Here is a 20,103-nt window from a genome sequence, read left to right on the forward strand (position 1 = left end):
AAGTGCTCTATAAGAAACTCTCACTACTCCTTTGATCCATAGAGTTTTACTCGAGTGGGGACTCGGGTAACCTTTTGCCCCAATCGGATCGCTGCTTACCTAACGTTTCACTTAATGTGAACGTTAAACAAACAAGCAACTGCATCTACAACCGCGTGGGGGCTGCGGGCTAGTCCTTTGACCCACGCGGTCCATCCTTAGATCTTTCGAACGGCGCAGCATTTCAGAAGAAATCCCCTTTCAATACTCCTTTGACCAATAGATCTTTACTCGAGTGGGGACTGCGGGTAATCCTTTGACCCACTCGGATCGCTGCCTCTCCAATGTTCAATTTATGTGAACTTCAAACAAGCAAGCACCAGTATTTACAACTGCGTGAGGACTGCAGGCAAGCCTCTCATCCATCTGACGCCTCCCACCCTCTACCTTTTTTTTTCCTTACTCTTATTTAAATAGCAATATCTTGCCTGATATTGAGACAATAATACACTATGAAAATGCAACAAACTGCCTCGACGTGCCCACAAACCAGGCACCGGACCCAAATACAGAATCTACTGGAAACATTAGTCCATCAAAACAAGAGTGTTGGCGCATTACCAACAATGACCATTACACCTCTCCAAGACGAAATCCGTCAGAGAACACTCGTCAGTCCCCCTCCAAGTGAGGCGGGTCCTACACCACCAATGCATTCGACAATGGATGGTGTAACTCAAGCACCTGGACAGATAGAGCTGGCCCAGATTGCCAAATTAAAGTGGAAATCTCTCCACGAACGTCGCTCCAACTCAGTACCCCAACACAAATTTTCATAACTGGTCTCTGACCAACGCCTGCAGAGACTCTGATTGGATCTAACAGAGATAGAAGCATTAATGGAACTGCAAGAGACTAAAACAAAGCTCTACGAAATCAAATAGATCCTGGTCCCACTATTCATAATTACCCCCTATTGAATCCGAAACTCCAAAGTTATCCTATAACCAGTACTCCAGTTTCTGCAAAATTTGATACTGGGCTCTCATCTACACCTAAGCAATCAAATCCACAAAGTGCAAATCACAGTGGTAACCATGCAGACTGTTTACCGGGATCTAATCCACAGGAATCTGTCGCTACAACAATGGTGGACCTTCAAAACATGTTCATTGCAGTGTACCCAAGCATTAATACCCTACATGAAGCTTCAGGAAGCCCAAGCTGAAGTTGCCAAAGATCAAGTTACTATTCTTGCTTCCATATTTTCCAAACAAAAAATACATGAAGTTTTGATGCTTAACCTGGAAACTCGGCTCAAAGCAGAAGCGAGCCTAATGTGGCAACAACGTTTAGCAGACATAGCTCGCTAAGACAGGGCGGAAAAAGTTCATTTTACAGACGCCCTCATTGACCTTAGGCGAGCGAACATGCCCAAACCCACAGCTTCCGAGTGTCAAGCCCAGGCTCAGCTAAACCTCGACACTGCAGCTGAGTGAGTCCTGCCATTGTACAAGCATATCTCTCTGAATACCACAATTGTCCTGAAACGCTCCAGCGAAAAAGTGGTACTTGTAGACCTGACCAACGATAAAGTTTTGCTTGATGCGACCTCCAAAGCCTTTCAAACTGGAGATCCGATCAATGAAGATACTTCTTTGCATGACAAAGCTCCAGTAAGTTTGGCTCCCGGGAAACACCCATCTTCGGACATCAAAGAGATATTTAGTATATTTTAATCTAAATGACAACTACCCAAACCACCTAAACAAAAACACCAAAGGAAAAACCAACAAAAAGGATCTAGAGCCTTCCTCAGGAATTTAACGCTTCCTGTGGTCCAGCAACCTGTTACATCCACTAACCAACTACCTAAGACAGACCAACTTGAAGCTACTCTAACTGCTAAGCCGAACACTCAGCACGTTGAGAGATGCAGAATCTTTGGACCTGCTGCTAAATCTCTCGACGTATCCAGAGCCACATAAGAACTCTTATTCACAATGACTCACAACTGAAAGTATCGTCTCAACTGACAGTGGACTGTTAGGCACAAACCAGTTCTGTAATTCACTTGACAGCCTCTTCAACCGATTCATCTACTGCACCGTCGGCGTTACTTGAAGACTCGACTTCCAGAATAAATCTGGATCGGACAGCAATATCAGATATATCCTTAAATGATATTACATTACCACAACAAGAACTAGCTCCTCTGAAACTCCCACAATTCATAGACCCACTCAAATCCTCCACAAAGAATACACTGAAGTTGGAAAGAGTAGGCAGAAATGATCAAACCTTGATCCTTAATCGAACAAATTTACTTCGGCTTTTACATGCAGTACCTGGACTAACCACAATAACAACAAAGGACATCGATTTGGTAGAATTCACCAATTCGGATAAACTGGACTCAATATGGATTGACTGTAGCTCTAATAAAATCCTACAAACAATTATAACTCAAAAAGATGCCTTCCAACTTCTGGGTTTTCAACTTAGAACCATTGAATCCAATCCAGATACGCAACACGATTTACATAACATTACCAGAGAAATCTCCATGTATTCCCAAATTACGACAACGACCAGTTCATCATTCTCAAGCAGTACCTCTAACCAGAGTAATAATTCTTACTCTTCTGCTAGCGGTGAAGATTGCCAAGAGTTCTCAAACCACCAGATGGACCGTTACCCAATTAAGAGAGTGATGAATGAATCCTTGAGATATCCGGATCCAACCTATCACCATTAGCAACCAAGTGAACAGGCTCCCTCTCTGCTAATGGTCTGCTCATGGAACACGAGAGGCCACCGCCACCTCTTCGGACATAATAGAGCAGAACTCTTAACAGCCGATGTGAAATGCCTTCAGGAAACTTGGCTCTACCAAAAGCCGGAGTGTGATGGTTTTAATCTATTCATGAATCCAGTGATTTCTAACCCAAAAGGACACCGCTCTGCAGGACTTTCCATCCTAATCAGGATGGACTCCCAGTGGCAAGAAGTCAAACATGAAATCGTCAACCCTTGGATTCAGATCATAATTCTGCTCCAGGAACCTGACTCTATTCTTTCAGTCCCTCTTAACCAACAATCCAATGAGCATCAATATCTCGGTGTGCTAAATGCATATTGGAATCCCCAAAGCATTACAGATGAACTTTTGATAGACTTTTTTTTTTTCCTCATTCGATGAAGCTATCCTCACTTACCCTGGTATCAACTTCATAATTTGTGGGGATCTGAATATGCATGTCTTCTCCAAAGCAGGCCAAGAGCTTGACAAATATTATCTAGAAGAACGCGCTCGAAGATGGTCCAAAGAGATGCTGCAACGTAATATGATGCGTCTGGATGCGATTAACACAACAACTAATTTACCTACCATTACATGGTCACGAGACCAGAGTAGTGGAATCATTGACTATATATACTGATCAAGTACCATCCGGTCACCCATCCAATGTGTCGAAAACCTCTGTCGAAGATGGTGATCACTATATCCTAATAAGAGCTTGGTCGTTTCCAAGCCATAGCTCGACATATTTAGAATTCCCAGACATTGAAACAAATGATGCAAACACTCGATTGAAATTAACGCAAATGCAAATCAACTTCCTGAATTTTTTGCTCCATAAATATGAAAAATAAAAAAAACTAAATTATGCATGGCTACTGCACAATTTACAAAAGGAAAATAACAGTAAGAAAATGACGTTGATACATGTCCATAAGAACGCCTACCCATTAATAGCTGCTAGGAAAAAAAGAACTAGGGCATTCAATCAAGCAACTAAAAAAAGGCTCTGCTATTACTCAGAATGCCCAAATCAAAAAAGCCAAACAAAAATTCAAAAATTGGTTAAAAAATCACAAGATATTAGAACATGATGCAGAGACCATGCTGCAAGCTTTGGGACCAGGTAACACCCGTGACTTGTGGAAACTTTTAAATCATCAACATTCGAAAGGCGATAATCGGATTTCTGAAGTTTCCGAAGCAAACTGGAAACTACACTTTCAACAACTATATCGACAACGACCTACTAGACATGGAGAAGACTTGGTCCCCTATGATGCCAAATGGACCCTTACCTGGTCTCTTATTGACATTATTGAAGCGATTAGTAAGCTCAATGTATCAAGAGCTCCAGGGCCAGATGGCCTAACCAATTCAATCATCGAAAAAGACCCTGACATATGGGCCACTTTATTTTTACAAATTCTTGAACTAATCAATAAAACAAACACCATACCGTGCTCATGGCAAAGAGCAGTTTTGATACCAATCTATAAACAAGACCCGTATGAAGAGCCCTCGAACTACCGACCTATTGCCCTTTTAGATCCACTGGGCAAACTCTTTGCAAATCTACTACTACAGCAGCTTAACAAATGGGGAGAGGGAGCGAAAAGACATGCAACAAGGTAAACCCGATTTACGAAATTTCTGGGCACGACGACTAACCTTCAATTTAATTAAACAAGAATCATATAGAACTAAAACCCAGGCGTACGTTGCGTACATTGACCTCCATTTAGCCTTCGACAAAATCAACAAACCTCTTATGGTCTAAACTAACTAAATGGGGCTGTGTCCATATAACATCATAGAGCCAATAAAGCTCCTCTACTCAAACACTGAAATTCGGATCAGGTTATCTAAAGCCGGCCTTGTATCTAAACCGATCAAAGTGTAGCATGGGCTGAAGCAAGGTTGTCCACTAGTGGCTGCACTTTACAACCTCTTCACCTCAGATTTGGAGGATTCATTAGCCTCTCCTCTTATAAATCCTCCGAAATTGAACTCCACACTCATTCCAACTATATTATATGCAGATGACATTGTGCTATTTTCAAAGACTCCAAGAGGATTGCAATTTGCCCTAAACAACATTCAGAACTATGACTACTAACGAGCTAGAAATATAAAGAAAAACAAAGTGATGGTTCTTGTTTCGGAACTTGGCCCCTCACTCAAAACAACCTCTTTCTTTCTGAATAGTGAAAAAATTGCCCAAGTGAAAACTTTCAAGTATTTGGGGATGTGGATCAATCAGTCCCAAACAGAACAACCATGGACAGTTGATCTAATAGCCGAAGCCAGAATGTTCGCACGTCAAAGCTTAATCATCCACAAAACATTCTTAAAGTATTTGTTTAAACCGATCATCCTTTTCTATAAGCAGAAGGCAGCCTCAATTCTTACATATGGTGGAGAGACCATGATCAATCTTCAGGATGATATATGGAACAAACTAGAACGCATCTTTTGGTCAAAAGTATTCTCATTACCTAATGCTGTCCCAGCTGCACGCATAAGATTTGAATTGGGCCTGCAACCCCTGAGTTCCCTAATAAAATGGAAACAACTGGATTTGCTAAGAAAACTTCTGAACGATGACTGCATCCCGGCATAGGTAATATTGCGACCCAATTCAACAAACATCAGTGCTGCAGCTTTGATCAAATGGAAAGTCTTTGTTTAAGCACAGATGATTGACAATGACATCACAGCAGATACTTTGCTCCATAGGCCGCAAAAAACGAAGTTGCAACTGATAAGACTTGATTGGATAAGAACTCAAACCATTAATCAATACAAACTAACGCTGAATTGCACAAATGATATCAGAGCGTCTAATGATCTCCAACCTTACCTCAATCTATTTCCAGATCACCTAATCGGAGACTTACTTCTCCGGCTGAGATTGACTATCTTACCCACACAACAAATTAATGGAATCCGAAATCGTTCTACGAATCAAAACCAATCGTGCAGATTTTGTTTGCTAGCGGCTTCGATTGAAACGATATATCATCTCTTGATGGAATGTACTGCATTGGCAGTAAAACATACAGCAATTGCACGGCTATATCTAACCTCTGCAAGACCTTTAGATCCAGATGAGCGATGGTCACTTATCCTTTCTGGCAACAATTGAAGAATGATTACTGCTGTGATTCGCTTCTGGACTGACATTATATCCACATTTTAGTTTAATATTATTCTTTGAAACGCTCTTCGCTCTTGAAACTTCTACTCCATGTTCTTAAACTGATCTATTTCCTTTTTTTTGTGCTTCTTTTCTCTATCAATGTATTCACTTCATTTGTACAAATGTACGGTTTAATTTTATAAACCAATGACATTTTAATAAAAAAAAAAAATAGTAGCGAAACCCATGCGCCCGGATGAGAAGCAAGAGAGGTCCAATATAGACATTAAACAAAATGGGAGACAATGCGGATCCCTGGGGAATGCCACAGAAAAGTGAGACCAGAGCTGAGCGGAAAGGAGGAAGAGAGAGAGACTGGGACCGATCGGACAGGAAGGCCATGAACCAGTTGAGAACTTGGCCGCACAGGCCAGCATCTGAGGGACGGGAGATCAAGATGGAGTGATCAACCCTGTCGAAAGCAGCCGCGAGATCTCATAAGACTGCTCAAACACCACTGTTTTCTACCAGATGCGTCAAATCATCCACTACAGAGTTCAAGACCAAGCTCTGGTTCTCTCTAGGCTGGACTACTGCAATAGCCTTTTCATTAATCTACCCTCTTCTGACACCCTCCAGCTAATCCAGGAAAGGTCTGCACAACTTCTCCTTGGCCTCAAGCCAAGGGACTGCATCTACCAGCCCTAAAACCTCCACTGGCTCCCGGTTGCTGCAAGGATCAAATTTAAATCCCTCTGCATCTTGCATAAGATGCAGAGGGCTCTGAAACACTTTTGTATGAGCACGATATAAATATAATAAATAAGGCTGTCCACCATCTACAACTTGCTCTCACTAAATACTCTCCCTCCAGATCTTTACGCTCCTCCGGCACAAACTCTGTGTATCTGGCCCTTTGCTAAACAGAGAGCTGGTGGCCAATCCCTTTCCTCAGCAGGCTCCCTCCTATGAACTGCCTTCCTCTTTGTCTTGAGCCGGAGCTCCTAAAATTTCGGAAGCTTTTTAAGACTTTCCTTTCAACCTTCTCCCTCCTTCCCTCCCTCTTCGGCTAATCCCACAGTTGGTAAGATTGGGACCAGGTCCCTTATATGTCCTTTGGGCCCTGGCCTCCCACACCCAATCGCCTTCAGCCTCCGCCCGCAGCCCTTAACTTGCACCAACTGGCCTATACCACTGCATGCCTGCACTTATCTATTGGCAACTGGCCACCCACCTAGGCACTTACAGCTGCTCACACCCTAGCACTTCCCTCCTGGTACACCTAGCCTTTACCCCCAACCTCCTCATCCCCTCTCTTCACTTACGCGTTCTGAATGCTCACAAACCCTAGTAGGTCTGGCGCTCATGTTTTAATTGATTTTCATTCCCATGTTCCCTCCCTGTTGCCTTGGGGGTACTTTGAAACACAATTTACTTGTATAAGCGCCTTACAAATGCACAATAAATGCAATAAAAAGTGTGTGCTGCAAACGCTCATCTCAGAACAGGTTATCATGCCATGTTCTTTCTGGAGCTGCCTTTTTTGAAATATTTGCAAGGAACTTGGGGTTGGTCACCCTGAGTTACCTGGGGGTAACCAGATGTGGACTCCCTGCTCACTGTGCTCAGAGGCACAGCTTCACCTCACTGATGAGGCCCAACAAGGCTGAAACACGTGTATGGGGTTGCAGTTGGTACTCTTGTTCAGAGGAATTGCCATAGCATTTCGGTGCTTGACTGCCCATGTGGGCGAGACCAAGACTGATGTGCAAATGGATATTTCCCATCTGCGGAAGGTACAGTGAGCAAAAAGCGTGTGCTGCACTCTCATCTCAGAACAGGTTATCATGCCTGTTCTGGAGAGAGGAGCGCCTGCTACCTTTTTTGAAATAAATACAATTAATCCCAGAGCTTCAGCCTTCCCATTCCACAAGTATCCCCCACCCCCTTTCAAACACCCTTTCGAACCGCCCTCAAGATGGGGATGGCATCTCTCCTTGCGGCGATGCACTCTGGTAGTGAGCGAGGTAATTGAGTAAGTTTGCTCCTCTTCCCCCCCCCCCCCCCCCCCCGATGGAAAGCAGGCAGGCCTGCAAGTTGCCCTAAATCTGTCCTTCTTAAACCTTTTCCTTCCCCTCCAAGATGATACGCCAGCACTGATAGCAGAGTCCGTGTGGGGGAAACGGGACGTAATCACCAGATCTGAAGGATGCATAACTACATGTCCCAATTTGGCAGCCCCATCACGCCTTCCTATGGTTTCGGGTCATGGACTCGCACTTCCAATGCAAGGGCCTTCCGTTTTGGGCTCAATTCAGCCCTGAGGGTGTTGCTGAGACTGCGGTTGCGGTGGCGCTACTCAGGTCAGAGGGGCCACCATGTATACCCCTACCTCGACGACTGGTTGGTTCGTGCAAAGTCATCAGCGTAGGTCGTGAATGCAGCAGCCAGGCTATTGCATGCAGCTTTTATGAACTGGGGTTCTCCATCAACTTCAAGAAGTCGCAGCTCCAGCCTACACAGTCTGACCTTCCTGGGTCTCAAAGTGGATACGAAAGCAAAGATGATATTCCCCACTGCAGAGAAGGTTGCTACGATCAAAAGCCGCTACAGGGCATTGCCTCTGGTGGGCGGTCACTTCGAGATGGTGGTACCAGCACTTGCTAGGGATTATGGCGGCATGCCTCCTGGCAGTGCCTCATACCAGCCTCAAAATGAGGAGGCTGCAGTTACATTTTTCACCATCATGGAGCCAGGAAGCTGGTTCTGAAGCAACATTAATCACCATACCAACGTATCTACACCAAGACCTACTATGGTGGAGGATGGACTCCAATCTCATGGCTGGTAAACCATTCAGAAACCCCTGGCCAGAATACACCATTACGAACGACCCTCCTCGACCACAGTGTTTGCCTATGTTCATGAGGATCAGGGCAATCTCATCCATTGGCTCCATGTGATGGCCATATGGCTAGGTCTAAAAGCATTCCTTCCGGTTATCAGCAACAGCCCAGTCTGCATTCAGGCAGACAGCTCTACCTGCCTGTGCTACCTCAACAAACTGGGGCACCCCTCCGCTGAGAAATTAGCCCTCACAGCCTGGTTCCTTAGCACATAACCATTCGAGCCCATGGCATTGGTAGACCTCGGATTTGTCACAATCAAGACTACACTCCTGATGGGCCTAACCTTGGTGCGCATGATCAGCGAGATTGAGGCACTGGTGGCACAATCATATGGTGCTTTCCATCGGGGCAAGGTGGTGCACCGGACACCCCTAATTTCTCCCGAAGGTGGCGTCGTTTCACCTCAACAAAGTCTTTCCAGCTTTCTTTCCGAATCTGACGGATGAAGCAGAAAAGGTGTTGCATTGTCTCGCCGTGAGGAGAGTGCTGAGACTCCACCTGGAGAGGACTATGGGCTTCCGCAAGTCAGATGCCTTGCTTATCACATTCTGCGGTTCATAACTAGGTTGTCTGGCTTCAAAAGGCTTGATAGCTAGGCGGATGGTGATGGCCATCCTGAAAGCCTATGAGGGGCAGCACATGAAGTTACCAGCAAACATTCATGCTCATGCGGTCAGAGCAAAGGCAGTAACAGTGGCCTTCGATAGGCATTTGACATGGCAAACAGCAAGGTGGCCACTTGGGCTACCCCCTCAGCTTTCTGCAAGCATTATTGCTTAGAAGCCATTGCTCAATCCGACGTGGTCTTCGGCCAAGGGGCCTGACAAACTTTTCTTAGGAACTGTAGCGTCTCCCCTGGGCTTCAATCGGCTGTAATCACCCATACAGTATGGTAGAAAGGGGACCGGACTTAGGAGTAATTAGAAGTTACTCACCGTAGTGACTAACATACTCCTCGTCCATAGTCACCTTTCCTCCATACGTCCCACCATCCTCCCCCTTAAAGAGCAGTGTTAGGCAAATGTAAAATAGCCGACGTGTCAAAGGGGACTGAGGTGTAGTGCCAGTGGGCAGAGTCAAAGGAGCACATGCTCCCGGGGCTGCGCCCCCGGCACGCACCTAAATTTAAAGGGAAAGATGTTTTTTCTGTTGAAAAAGGTTTCCGGTTCTATCGAGGGACGCCAATACAGTACAGTATTGAGGAAAGGACTATGGACTAGGAGGGAGTCACTATGGTGAGTAACTTGTAATTTTTACCGCTTCTGCTTGCGGATGCAGGTGATCCCAACCAGTTGTGAAGGATGAGCAATGATTAGGAGAACCTGAATCGCCATGAATGTAATTTTTCATATATCCTCCCTTCCTGTCTTATTTTACTGACATGCACTTTTCTCTTAATCCTTGTATTGCTGATTCTTCCTATGGAAACAAGTACTTGTTAACATGAACATCCTAGGGGCAGCGAAATTGAAAGTGAAACGTGGTTTGTGGACTTACTAATGCTCCCCTTTCAAGTACAGCACAACTATGTATACATTTATATGCTTGCATGTTCATCCTGTGAAAACCTCCTGAACTTGTGGGGGGTTGTCAGTGTTTTTGCTGCTTCACTTATATTTGTTTTTTTTAGGTATAGATCTGGAGGTGGCAAATCCCCAAACCTCCTAACGGTGAATGAACTGCAGTGTTTTGTGAGACAGCTGTTCGCCCTCCCCTGTGTCATCAGTCAGACAACATTGCTGAAGGTACTGTTGCTTTAATTTGGAAAGATTATATAGTATACATGGCAGTACAGGGAGCAATACAGCCGTGGGCTTTTGAAGAGGTGTTTATTTTGCCCTTTTTTGTTTTGTTACCTGCTATAGGCTCTTAATGTCCATGAAAAATAATTTGTGCTTCAACTCAGATTGGAAAAACACAAAGTTGGGAACGCTTGAGTGTCCAGTAGAGCATTCTCGAGATGAGATTAAATGAGCAGAGGCAGCTCTCCAGAGGTAGGATAGTTCTACCTTGCCACATAATGCATGTAAACAATATAACACTAAGCAAGTTCACATCAGATCGCTGCTGTGGCGAACCAGGAGTCGTCGTTTGACTACTGTTCAACACTTTCAAGAGTGTTTAACTAAAGGGGAAAAAAGCCCATCTTTCCCTTATTTTATAAGTGGGGTTTCCTTATGTAAAAACTAAACTAAAGGTGCTAAGATGGATTTCTAAACTCTGACCAGGTGGACATAGTGTAGGAGCCCACTCTAGTAGTAATGAACAGGGGAAACTTCTAGGATTTTTGCCAAGTCAATCAAGGTATCGTGGAGAAGTGGTCAAGGCGAAGTCTCAGGCGAGGAGTGGTGTCAGATGCCCACAATCAGTCCACACAGTGAAATATGCAAGGATTATACTTGCGTAATAAGTATAAAAATACTTGATTTATTATAGGCCCAAAATCGCACTAGCAACCGGTAATGTTATCACACATTACTAAAAATATAAAATCTCTTTCTAAGGCTTGCGCATCTGCTAAGAATCGAATGCTGTGCATAGGCCGATACTAGTGGTAGGTGTTTAGTGTTGCATTCTTGTTGTTGAGTTTCGACAGGGCGTGCTTGTAATGCTAACCTTGTTTGACGTGTATTCCCATGATCCTTCACCCGTCTCGTTCCCTCAATGTTTTTTTCCACCATCGTGGTCGGTCGCATATATAGAGCTCGTAGCCTAGCTACAGAGATTTAACAAATATTACTATGTATATTTCGACAGTCAACTCTGCGATCGATCTGGTAACTACCGTCTGAAGCTTTGACGAACGTCTCCTTCTCGACGACCAGCTGCATATTCACCAGGCTTCGGCCTTGCAGTAGGGAGAGCGGGACGGAGGGCGTCTCTACATTTAAATTTCTTTATTGAATGACTTTCCGCTTTCTTATCTATGGATTTCTGTTTACATGTCCCTCGAAAGCCTCTGTCGAGGGTGACGTCACTGGATGTTATAAATGGGACGCACGGCACCAGTAGCCTCAGTTCCGTTTTTTCCACAAACATGTTTGCTTCGAGAACCCGGCGCCCCTCGTGTGATCTCTTCGAAAAAATGTCTTAATCATCTGCCCCTCCGACTGTGCGGTCTGGCTTTAAGACTTGCCGGGACTGTGTCCAAGATGTCGATTATGGACCTGCACCGCATCTGCTTGTGGTGTCTGGGCGAATTTCATTATACCGACGACTGCTCGAAGTGCCAGTCGTTGACTGCTAAGGCCTTGCTGGAGCGTAAGGGGAAGTTGCAGGTAGGTCGGGTTTCTAAACCTAGTAAGTCCTGAAAAGCTGTGGGTATTTCAGACTATTCGAGGGGTGACTCTCCTAGTCGGGAGTCCTGGGGATGTCGATCCCGGAGTGGGTCCTGCCACTTGTCGTCCTCGTCTCCGCACTCCCAGAAGCGGCATCTCTGGTCGCCTTCCCCGTCCTCGTCGGATGATGGTGCCGCGAGGAAAGTGGCTTGTCCCACTAAATCCTCGGCTTCTGAGGAATGGGAGGCCTTCAGGGAGCAAATCCTGGCGATTTTTCAATCCAAGGGGCACAGTTCTGTCCGTGCCTTCGGAAGAAGCAGGCAGGGAACAGTCTCGGTCTGATGCTCGCGCTCCTTCCGGCCCAGGTCCTTGACGCGATAAACATCCGGAACCGTCGCGGTCCCGTTCGGACAAAGCTGCGGTTGATTGCCAGAGAAGTGCTAAATCGAGGTCTCAGGCTTCATCCATGTGAAACCTCAGAATTCTGGTAAGGGCACGAGGTCGGCGTCGACTCTGTCGGCGCATTGTCCGTCGAGTACAGCTGTCAGTGCTTTGCCTTCGCTCCAGCCCTTGGAGCTATTGGCGCCGCTGTTGAAGCTGTCGGTGCCTTCAGGGCCATTTGGCCGGAATTTGCCAGTGGTCCCTGGTACTGTGGATCCTTCAAGAAAGGCTAAATCCAAGACGGTGAAGCCTGTTGTAGACCTCAGGCCCACTCCTGTCACTAGGCAGGAGTTCTTTCATTCTCTGCATGATATCTGAGGATGAGAGGTCGTCAGATTTGGAGTTTGAGCCTGTTGAGTCTTAAGCGGCTCATGTCTTTTCCAGAGACAGTCAATTGGAGGAGTTACGTCAGTCATTGCATGATGCCAGTGGCCTTGACACATCTCCGGAGGTGGAGTTTGGCAGGCCTGGGGCTCATGCTGAATCCTCCTATAGGTTGACGTCTAGGGGGACTGAGTGAGTATCTGGGTTGGTCCAGTCCTCCGGTTGCGTTTGATCAAGATGACCTGACTGATATTTTGGATCAGGGTCTGTCCACTGACCCAGTGTTGCCTTTTCATTTGGCTTTGCAGAAAAGGGTGGTGGCTACTTGGCAGACCACGGAGACTCTTCCAGCGGTTAACAAGCCATTAACTAAAAAATACAACCCTTCCAGTAGAGGCCCCAGCTACCTATCCACTCACCCCACTACCCAGAGTTTGGTTGTTCCGGCGGCTATGGCCACCTCGAGGCAGGCGGCGTACCCTACCATCCCTCCTGATAGGGATGACAAGTACTTCGATGGTTGGGCACGCAAGGTGTTTTCTGCGGGGATTACAGTGCTGAAGTCCGCCAACTCCACCTGTGCCTTGGCAAGATTTTCACTCTGTGGAATTGTCTCTAGCGGCTGAGCATATTCCTGAGGGGGTAGAAAGGGATGGCTTCCTTGCTCTCGTGCAGGATGGCAAGGATGCCATGTGTGAATCCGTTCAGTCTGGGTTGGACACGGCCGACAGCGTTAGCCGGTCCATGGTTGAAAGCACCGTTATACGCAGGTTTGCGTAGTTGTAGAAGTCTGGTTTTGTTCCGGATGTACAGGCCAGTCTTCTGAACATGTCCTTTGATGGCTCTCATTTGTTTGGCAGCAAGGCTGACGAGAGCCTTGAGAGGTTGCAGACCTCCAAAGCTTCTGCTAAATCTTTTGGTGCAGCTGTGGGTCAACCGCCGCCTTTTCGTCCTAGGGGACAACAGCAGAAGGGGGGGATCCTTTCATTACTCCTCCTCTTTTGGTAGAACGAGAGGTGCTGCCAATCAAAGGAGTCAACGTAAAAGTACCCATGTTGGTCTGGGAACTAGAGGTGCCAAAGCCGCTCAAGCAGTTGCCTCTTTGCCTTCAGGCGCTGCCGCAGGCGCTCCAAAGCAGCTCTGAGGCCATATTCCATTGTTCGCAGGTTGGGGGCAGGCTATCTCAGCATCTCGCAGAATGGCAAGCTATTACTTCCAATGTGTGGGTTCTGGATATGATAGCCCACGGCTACGGCCTTCCCTTCCTAATGCGACCTCACGACAATCCACCGGGGACTCTCTTTGAAGCTTCCGAATCGCTCCTTGTGCAGAAAATCTTGACCCTGCTGGAGAAAGGCGCTATAGAACTGGTGCCTGTAGTGGAGAGGAACAAGGGATTGTATTCCCCATATTTTCTAAATCCAAAGGAGGACTGGGGACTGAGACCCATCTTGGACTTGCATTGGTTGACCAAAAATCTCAGGAAGGACAAGTTCCTGATGGTCACTCTTCTCAGGTCCTTCAGGCCCTTCGACTTCAGGATTGGTTGGTGTCTCTGGACCTACAGGATGCTTACTTTCATGTGCCCATTCATCCAAAGCACAGAATGTACCTGAGATTTGCGGCTGGGAACTCGCACTTTCAGTTTCGGGTCCTGCCATTCGGATTGACCTCTGACCAAGGTTCTTCACCAAGCTAATGGTGGTGGTGGCAGCGTATCTCAGGCGAGGGGGGCGGGGGGATTCACGTCTACCCCTACCTGGACTGGCTGATTCGAGCGTGTTCTCTCGAACAAGCCATGGATCACCTCCGCCTCACCTGCCGCTCCGTTCACAAGTTGGGTTTCTCCCTCAATTTGAAGAAGTCATATATGACGCCTTCCCGACAGCTCCAGTATTTCGGGGCTGTGTTGGAGACATCCTTGGGACAATGCTCGCCTCCCAAAGTGAGGGCTCATCACATTGTACAGATGGTGAACAAATTTCAATATGCCCAGCGTCTTCCGGCTTTTGAATTCTTATGGTTGCTCAGCCTCATGGCATCCTGCATTTTTCTGGTGCCAGAGGCCAGACTGAGGATGAGATCCCTTCCCTGTGGTGGGCCAGCGAAGGGAATCTGATGAAGGGGGAGCCGTTTTGGCAACCATGGCTGCCAGCAGTCGTTGGGCTCCGTCTGCGTCCATTCTCCACATCGACCTGTTGGAGCAGAGGGCCATCAGGTTGGCCATGTAGGCTTTTCTGCCGTCTGTGCGGGGGAAGAGTGCCCTGATCATGATGGACAACAGTGACCACCGTGCATTACCTCAACAAAAAAAGGGGGGGTGGGTAGGGGCATTCCCGTTGGGCAGAGAGGCGATACAGCTCTGGTTCTGGCCAATCCAGCAAGGAATATCACTCTCGGCAGTTCATCTGGCCGGAGAGGGGAATGTGGTGGCAGACGCTCTGAGCAGACAGAGTACGGTCTCTCACGAGTGGGAGTTGGCTCTGGAAGTCCTTCTGGAGATCTTCGCCCTTTAGGGAACCCCACAAGTGGATCTGTTCACGACCAGTGCCAACAGGAAGTGCGAGAGATTTTGCTCAAGGGAATTTCCTCAGAGAGGAGCCTTAGGGGACGCACTTGTCGTGGATTGGTCATTCCCACTTCTGTACGCGTTGCCTCTAGTCCCAGCCATTCCTCAAGTGCAAAGGAGGTTCGGATCCTCTTTGCTCCGGATTGGGCCAGGAGAGCATTGTACCCGTACCTTCTAGAAATGTCCATCTGCCCTCCACACCATCTTCCCTACCGAGAGGCGCGCTCTCTCTCGCGCTTTCTCTCTCGCGCTTTCTCTCTCGCGCTTTCTCTCTCGCTTTCTCTCTCTCTCTCTCGCTTTCTTTCTCTCTCTCTCTCTCGCTTTCTTTCTCTCGCTTTCTCGCTTTCTCTCTCTCGCTTTCTCGCTTTCTCTCTCTCTCTCGCTTTCTCTCTCTCGCTTTCTCTCTCTCTCGCGCTTTCTCTCTCTCTCGCGCTCTCTCTCGCGCGCTCTCTCTCTCTCGCGCGCTCTCTCTCTCTCGCGCTCGCTCTCTCTCTCGGGCGTGCTCTCGCGTGCCATGTCTCTCGCGCTCTCTCCCCGGGCGTGCTCTCTCCAGCCAGAGGTCAAGACTCTCAACCTTCACTCTTCGTTTCTGAAAGGTTGACCTAGAAGGATTGGAACCTCCCGGATGACGTAATGGAGGTGTTGCTTTCAGCAAAGCGGCCGGCAACCAAATCCCTGTACCGTTGACGCAGGTTTTGCGACTGGTGCAGAGGACACAATGTCGATCCTATTCAATGTTCCATTCCAATGGTTCTTTCTCTCTTGCTTTCTTTTGCCCACAGGGGCCTTCAAGTGGGTACCATTAAAGGTAACCTGGCGGCGCTGTCTATTTTCAAGCGGTCGTCTGAAGAATGTTCTTATTTTAAGATTCCTTTGATTTCCCAATTTCTAAAATGCTCACGAATGTGGTCCTGCCGTCCCCATTGCAGGTGCCGTTTGGGATCTGAATTTGGTTTTGAAATTCCTGATGGGTGCTCCGTTTGACCCTCTGCACTCTTGTCCTTTGAGAGTGTTGACCTTCAAGACCGTTTTCTTGGTTGCAGTTAAGTCTGCTCGCAAAGTGAGTGAATTGCAGGCAGTTTAATCTAAGCCACCCTTTACTGTGTTCCACAAGCGTTAGGCAAAGTTTTAAGGCAAGGTTTTAATGCAGTACCCTCTGGGAACACTACAAACAACTAGGACTACATGTATAGGCAACCCAACCTTTGGTATAAGCTTGTACTAAACAGTTTTGGTAGCGTGTTGAGCAGCCAGGCTTATCTCAAGAGGTGACATGTGAGCTGTAGTGGAGTTACACAGATTCACAGTTGCAGGTATTCAAATAAACTTACACTCAAGGTTTCTTGCATAAACAATTAATAATTTATCAGACAGTTATAAAGCCTTCAGAAGGAAGCAATAGAATAGTAACACAAGTATACTTCAATACTCTACACTTGGTTTCTGGATCAGAAAAGGCCCTTCTGGGATGGCCCACACACACAACCTACACCCACGGGTGACTTCAGTAACAAGGGTCCTGGGGACATTAATATCTTACTGTTGGCATACAGAATACTTTCAATAGTTTGTAAAAGGCAAAGGTTATTAGAACACAAGAAATACACATTTTCTTAAGCAGGGCAAATACTTTCAGATAGTAAGAGAAGTCATTCAATTCAATAGGCTATGCCAAAGTCAATAGGCATAAGTCTTTGTATAGGATGCAGCACTTCAGGTAAGTAAATGGAAAAGTCTTTGCATAAGTTCTTAGGAGTCTTTGATAAAAAAAAGAACCAAATGGAGGGCCACATGCTGATTAGACTTGAGTTGCAGAAGTTTCAAGCACATCCACAGTAAGAGTTAAGTTCTCTTAGGCTAGTTTTACAGTACCTTAGTAAAGAAGAAAAGGATGCAGCTGAAGACTTCTGTTCCTGTACAGCTCTGCAGATCTCACTGTTCCTGGGCCTCAGTCATGGAGAGAAAAGGGAGGACTCCTGCATTGTATTGGCACCGTCCAAGCTGGCAACAGGCAAACTTTACTTTCAGTAGCTGTTTCACGTTTCAGCTCCTTGCGGTACAGCAAATGGCAATAAGCGCAGTTCCTGACTGTCAAGGAGGACTTTCCTCACATCTGAGGTCCCGCACTCTGCCTAGGGGGCTCAGGCTTTGTCAGTGTTAGGCAGAAACCTGTGCAGTTCCCTCTGGGACCACTGCAAAAGTTTTAAGACTACAGGTGTTTGGCAGTAAACCCACTTGGTAGCAGTCGGTACCACACAGATTCACTTGGTAGCTGTGGCTGAGCAGTCGGACTTCCCTCAAGAAGAGTTAGGCAGTATACAGAGTATTCACAATAGGTCAAAAGAACACAGTAGAACAAGTAAACACTGACCAGAGCTTGGTGTAAAAGAGATATAATTATTTATTTAAAACCACATCTAGAAAAACACACAGGCACTTATAGTAAGCAATTCAAAACCACGGTCACTAAAAGATATACACTCCCTTAGAACAATTTTAGACAAGTCTTAAGTAAAGCCCCACTTATTTTCAGACAGCGGTGAGCGCTTAACGCAGATGGCACTCTAATAATTTGTGTTAAAAGGGAGAGAAAAGCAGAGAATAAATTGAAACGGGTCCCAATACTTTTACAAGAACACAAGAGAGGAAGGCAAAGTACAACCGTGAAGTTAGAGTTCAGTAGGCCGGATCCACTTTAAGAGGATCAAAAAGAAATGTGTCCAAGGTCACACGGTTGCAGTGCACAAAAGTCTTGTAACGGTTCAAAAAGGAGTTGGACCAAAGAAAGGGACCAGTTAGAAGGTCAAGGCGGCCAGCCCAGTCCAGAAGGTTAAGGGGTTATTATTATTTTGTAGCAATCTTTAGAAAGGGAGGCCTGGCGGACACGGTACCTTAAAGTGGTGAGAATACTCCAGCGGGGGTAGTTGTTCCTGGCAGCGGATGCAAGTCGGTGCTTCGTACGGGGGAAGAGAGGATCTAGTCAGGGAGGAAGACAGGAGTCAGTTGCACTGCCAGGGAAGAAACCAGCCGCGGAGTTCTCAGTTAAAAGGAACGGTCCTTTAGTTCGCGGTCCAGTGGTAAGTGGCTATCCGGTTGCCGGGGTGCTTGGCACGGGCAATTCGACCACAAGCCGGTCTGGGGTGCGAAGAGAAGGTAAACTGGTTGTGCCGACCAGTCAGGGGAAGAAGCCTCTCCAGCCGGGAGATCTTCTCTGTCGTCGGGAAGTGGTGAGTCGGTTCCGCAGGGCTCCACAGGTGGTGTCGTCGTGGTAGGTTGGCTCAGCTTCTCCCTCGTCAGATTCTCAGGTCCTGTGGCGACTTCTGAAGTTCCAGTCCCCAAAGCCCTGCTTTTATGCAGCACACCCCCATTCACTCAGCCTAGCTGTCAATCAAACATGCTAAGTGGTAAGCCGGCCGGCTCACCACTGGGGCCAATCACACAAGAGTGCGACCTGAGTTACCAAGGTAACTCAGTCCAGGGTGCCTAAACCCCCTCCCACACCCCCTGTGGTACCCAGACAGAGTGGCACCACTTTTGGAGGCTTCTGTGGAGAAGCCTGCCAAAAAGTGGAACAAAGGGCTCGACTTGGGTTGGAGTCACAGAAGAGAACACAAATGCCATTTTAGAATCTAGTCCTGGCAAAAAATACCAACCGGCGAATTAATATTGAATAAATAAACCGGCGGTATGTTCGAGGCTATGAGAATTAAATAATTAAAGTTGGTAGCCTCGAACAATGGGAATATCCCATAGGAATATATTCACGGTCGAATATAAAAAGTAGTATTCACTGCCACCAGCCAAAACTCGATCAGGGGGGATGGAGACGTGCCCCCTCGACTAACAGACCCCGGGGCAATCAAATTGCCCCGACCAGTACGTCCACAATATGATGGTTTGTACTGGTTTCTGTTAATAATTTGGGACTAGTAAAGCCAATGGTGACTTTACATGCCCTGGGAGACAGTAGTCTATGGTGGGGTGTCACTATGACACCCCTGTTACTGCACAGAGGGTGCTGTGTAACATACATAGAAAAAAAAACACATGAGACCCTAAAGTAAAGGAGCCCATAAAACACATTAGCAGTCAAAGGAACACCATAAATCATGTCCAAGAGTGGGAGAAAGAGTCTCACTCTTGGTAGGAGAAAAAAACAAACTCCGGAAATCCAGCAAAGCTGATGGGGGACTCACTAGGTTAGGAAATTCAGCCTAAAGAGAGAATTCTCCCTAACACTCAGTCCTACTTCGTGGGAGTCCGGAGGATCTTCCAAACTTTTTCGGCCAGTTTACAAGCAACCCACACAATCTGGTGTCCCTCTCCCTGGCTCTACGGTTTCCTGCAGCACTCTGAGGAAATGCAACCAGCTCCAAGATGGATGTCCGGGTGGCTAACTTGGGAGTTGATTGGTCCCACCAACTCAAAGGGAGGAGTCGTCCTTGCAGGGCTTCTCTGTCCATGCAAACTTGGTGATTCGGACATGCAGCAGGGCTTCACCGGGCAAACAATATGTCCAGGAGTTGCAGCAGCCGTCCTCTTCAATCTCTTCTTCGGTTCCTTCGCCCAGTGGTCGACTCTGCCTTTCATGCCAAGAGGCTGGCCTTTTATTCAGTTCTCTCCCATTCATTCCAGCCTAGCTGCCACTCACCCAGCAG

General features: G+C 46.9%; 1 protein-coding gene across 3 annotated transcripts in view; it reads left to right on the forward strand.

Moving 5' to 3' along the window:
- Nucleotides 1-20,103, forward strand: part of KDM5B (lysine demethylase 5B) — a 1,291,824-nt gene that overhangs the window by 859,068 nt on the left and 412,653 nt on the right. For all 3 annotated transcript variants that reach the window (XM_069633695.1, XM_069633694.1, XM_069633693.1), the window contains one exon: nt 10,464-10,578. In XM_069633695.1, coding sequence (XP_069489796.1) covers nt 10,464-10,578 — 115 coding nt within the window. The remainder of the gene's footprint in view (nt 1-10,463; nt 10,579-20,103) is intronic.

Source organism: Ambystoma mexicanum, chromosome 13 (genome assembly GCF_040938575.1).
Source record: "Ambystoma mexicanum isolate Mex_15411 chromosome 13, UKY_AmexF1_1, whole genome shotgun sequence".
In the NCBI taxonomy this organism is placed as follows: domain Eukaryota; kingdom Metazoa; phylum Chordata; class Amphibia; order Caudata; family Ambystomatidae; genus Ambystoma; species Ambystoma mexicanum.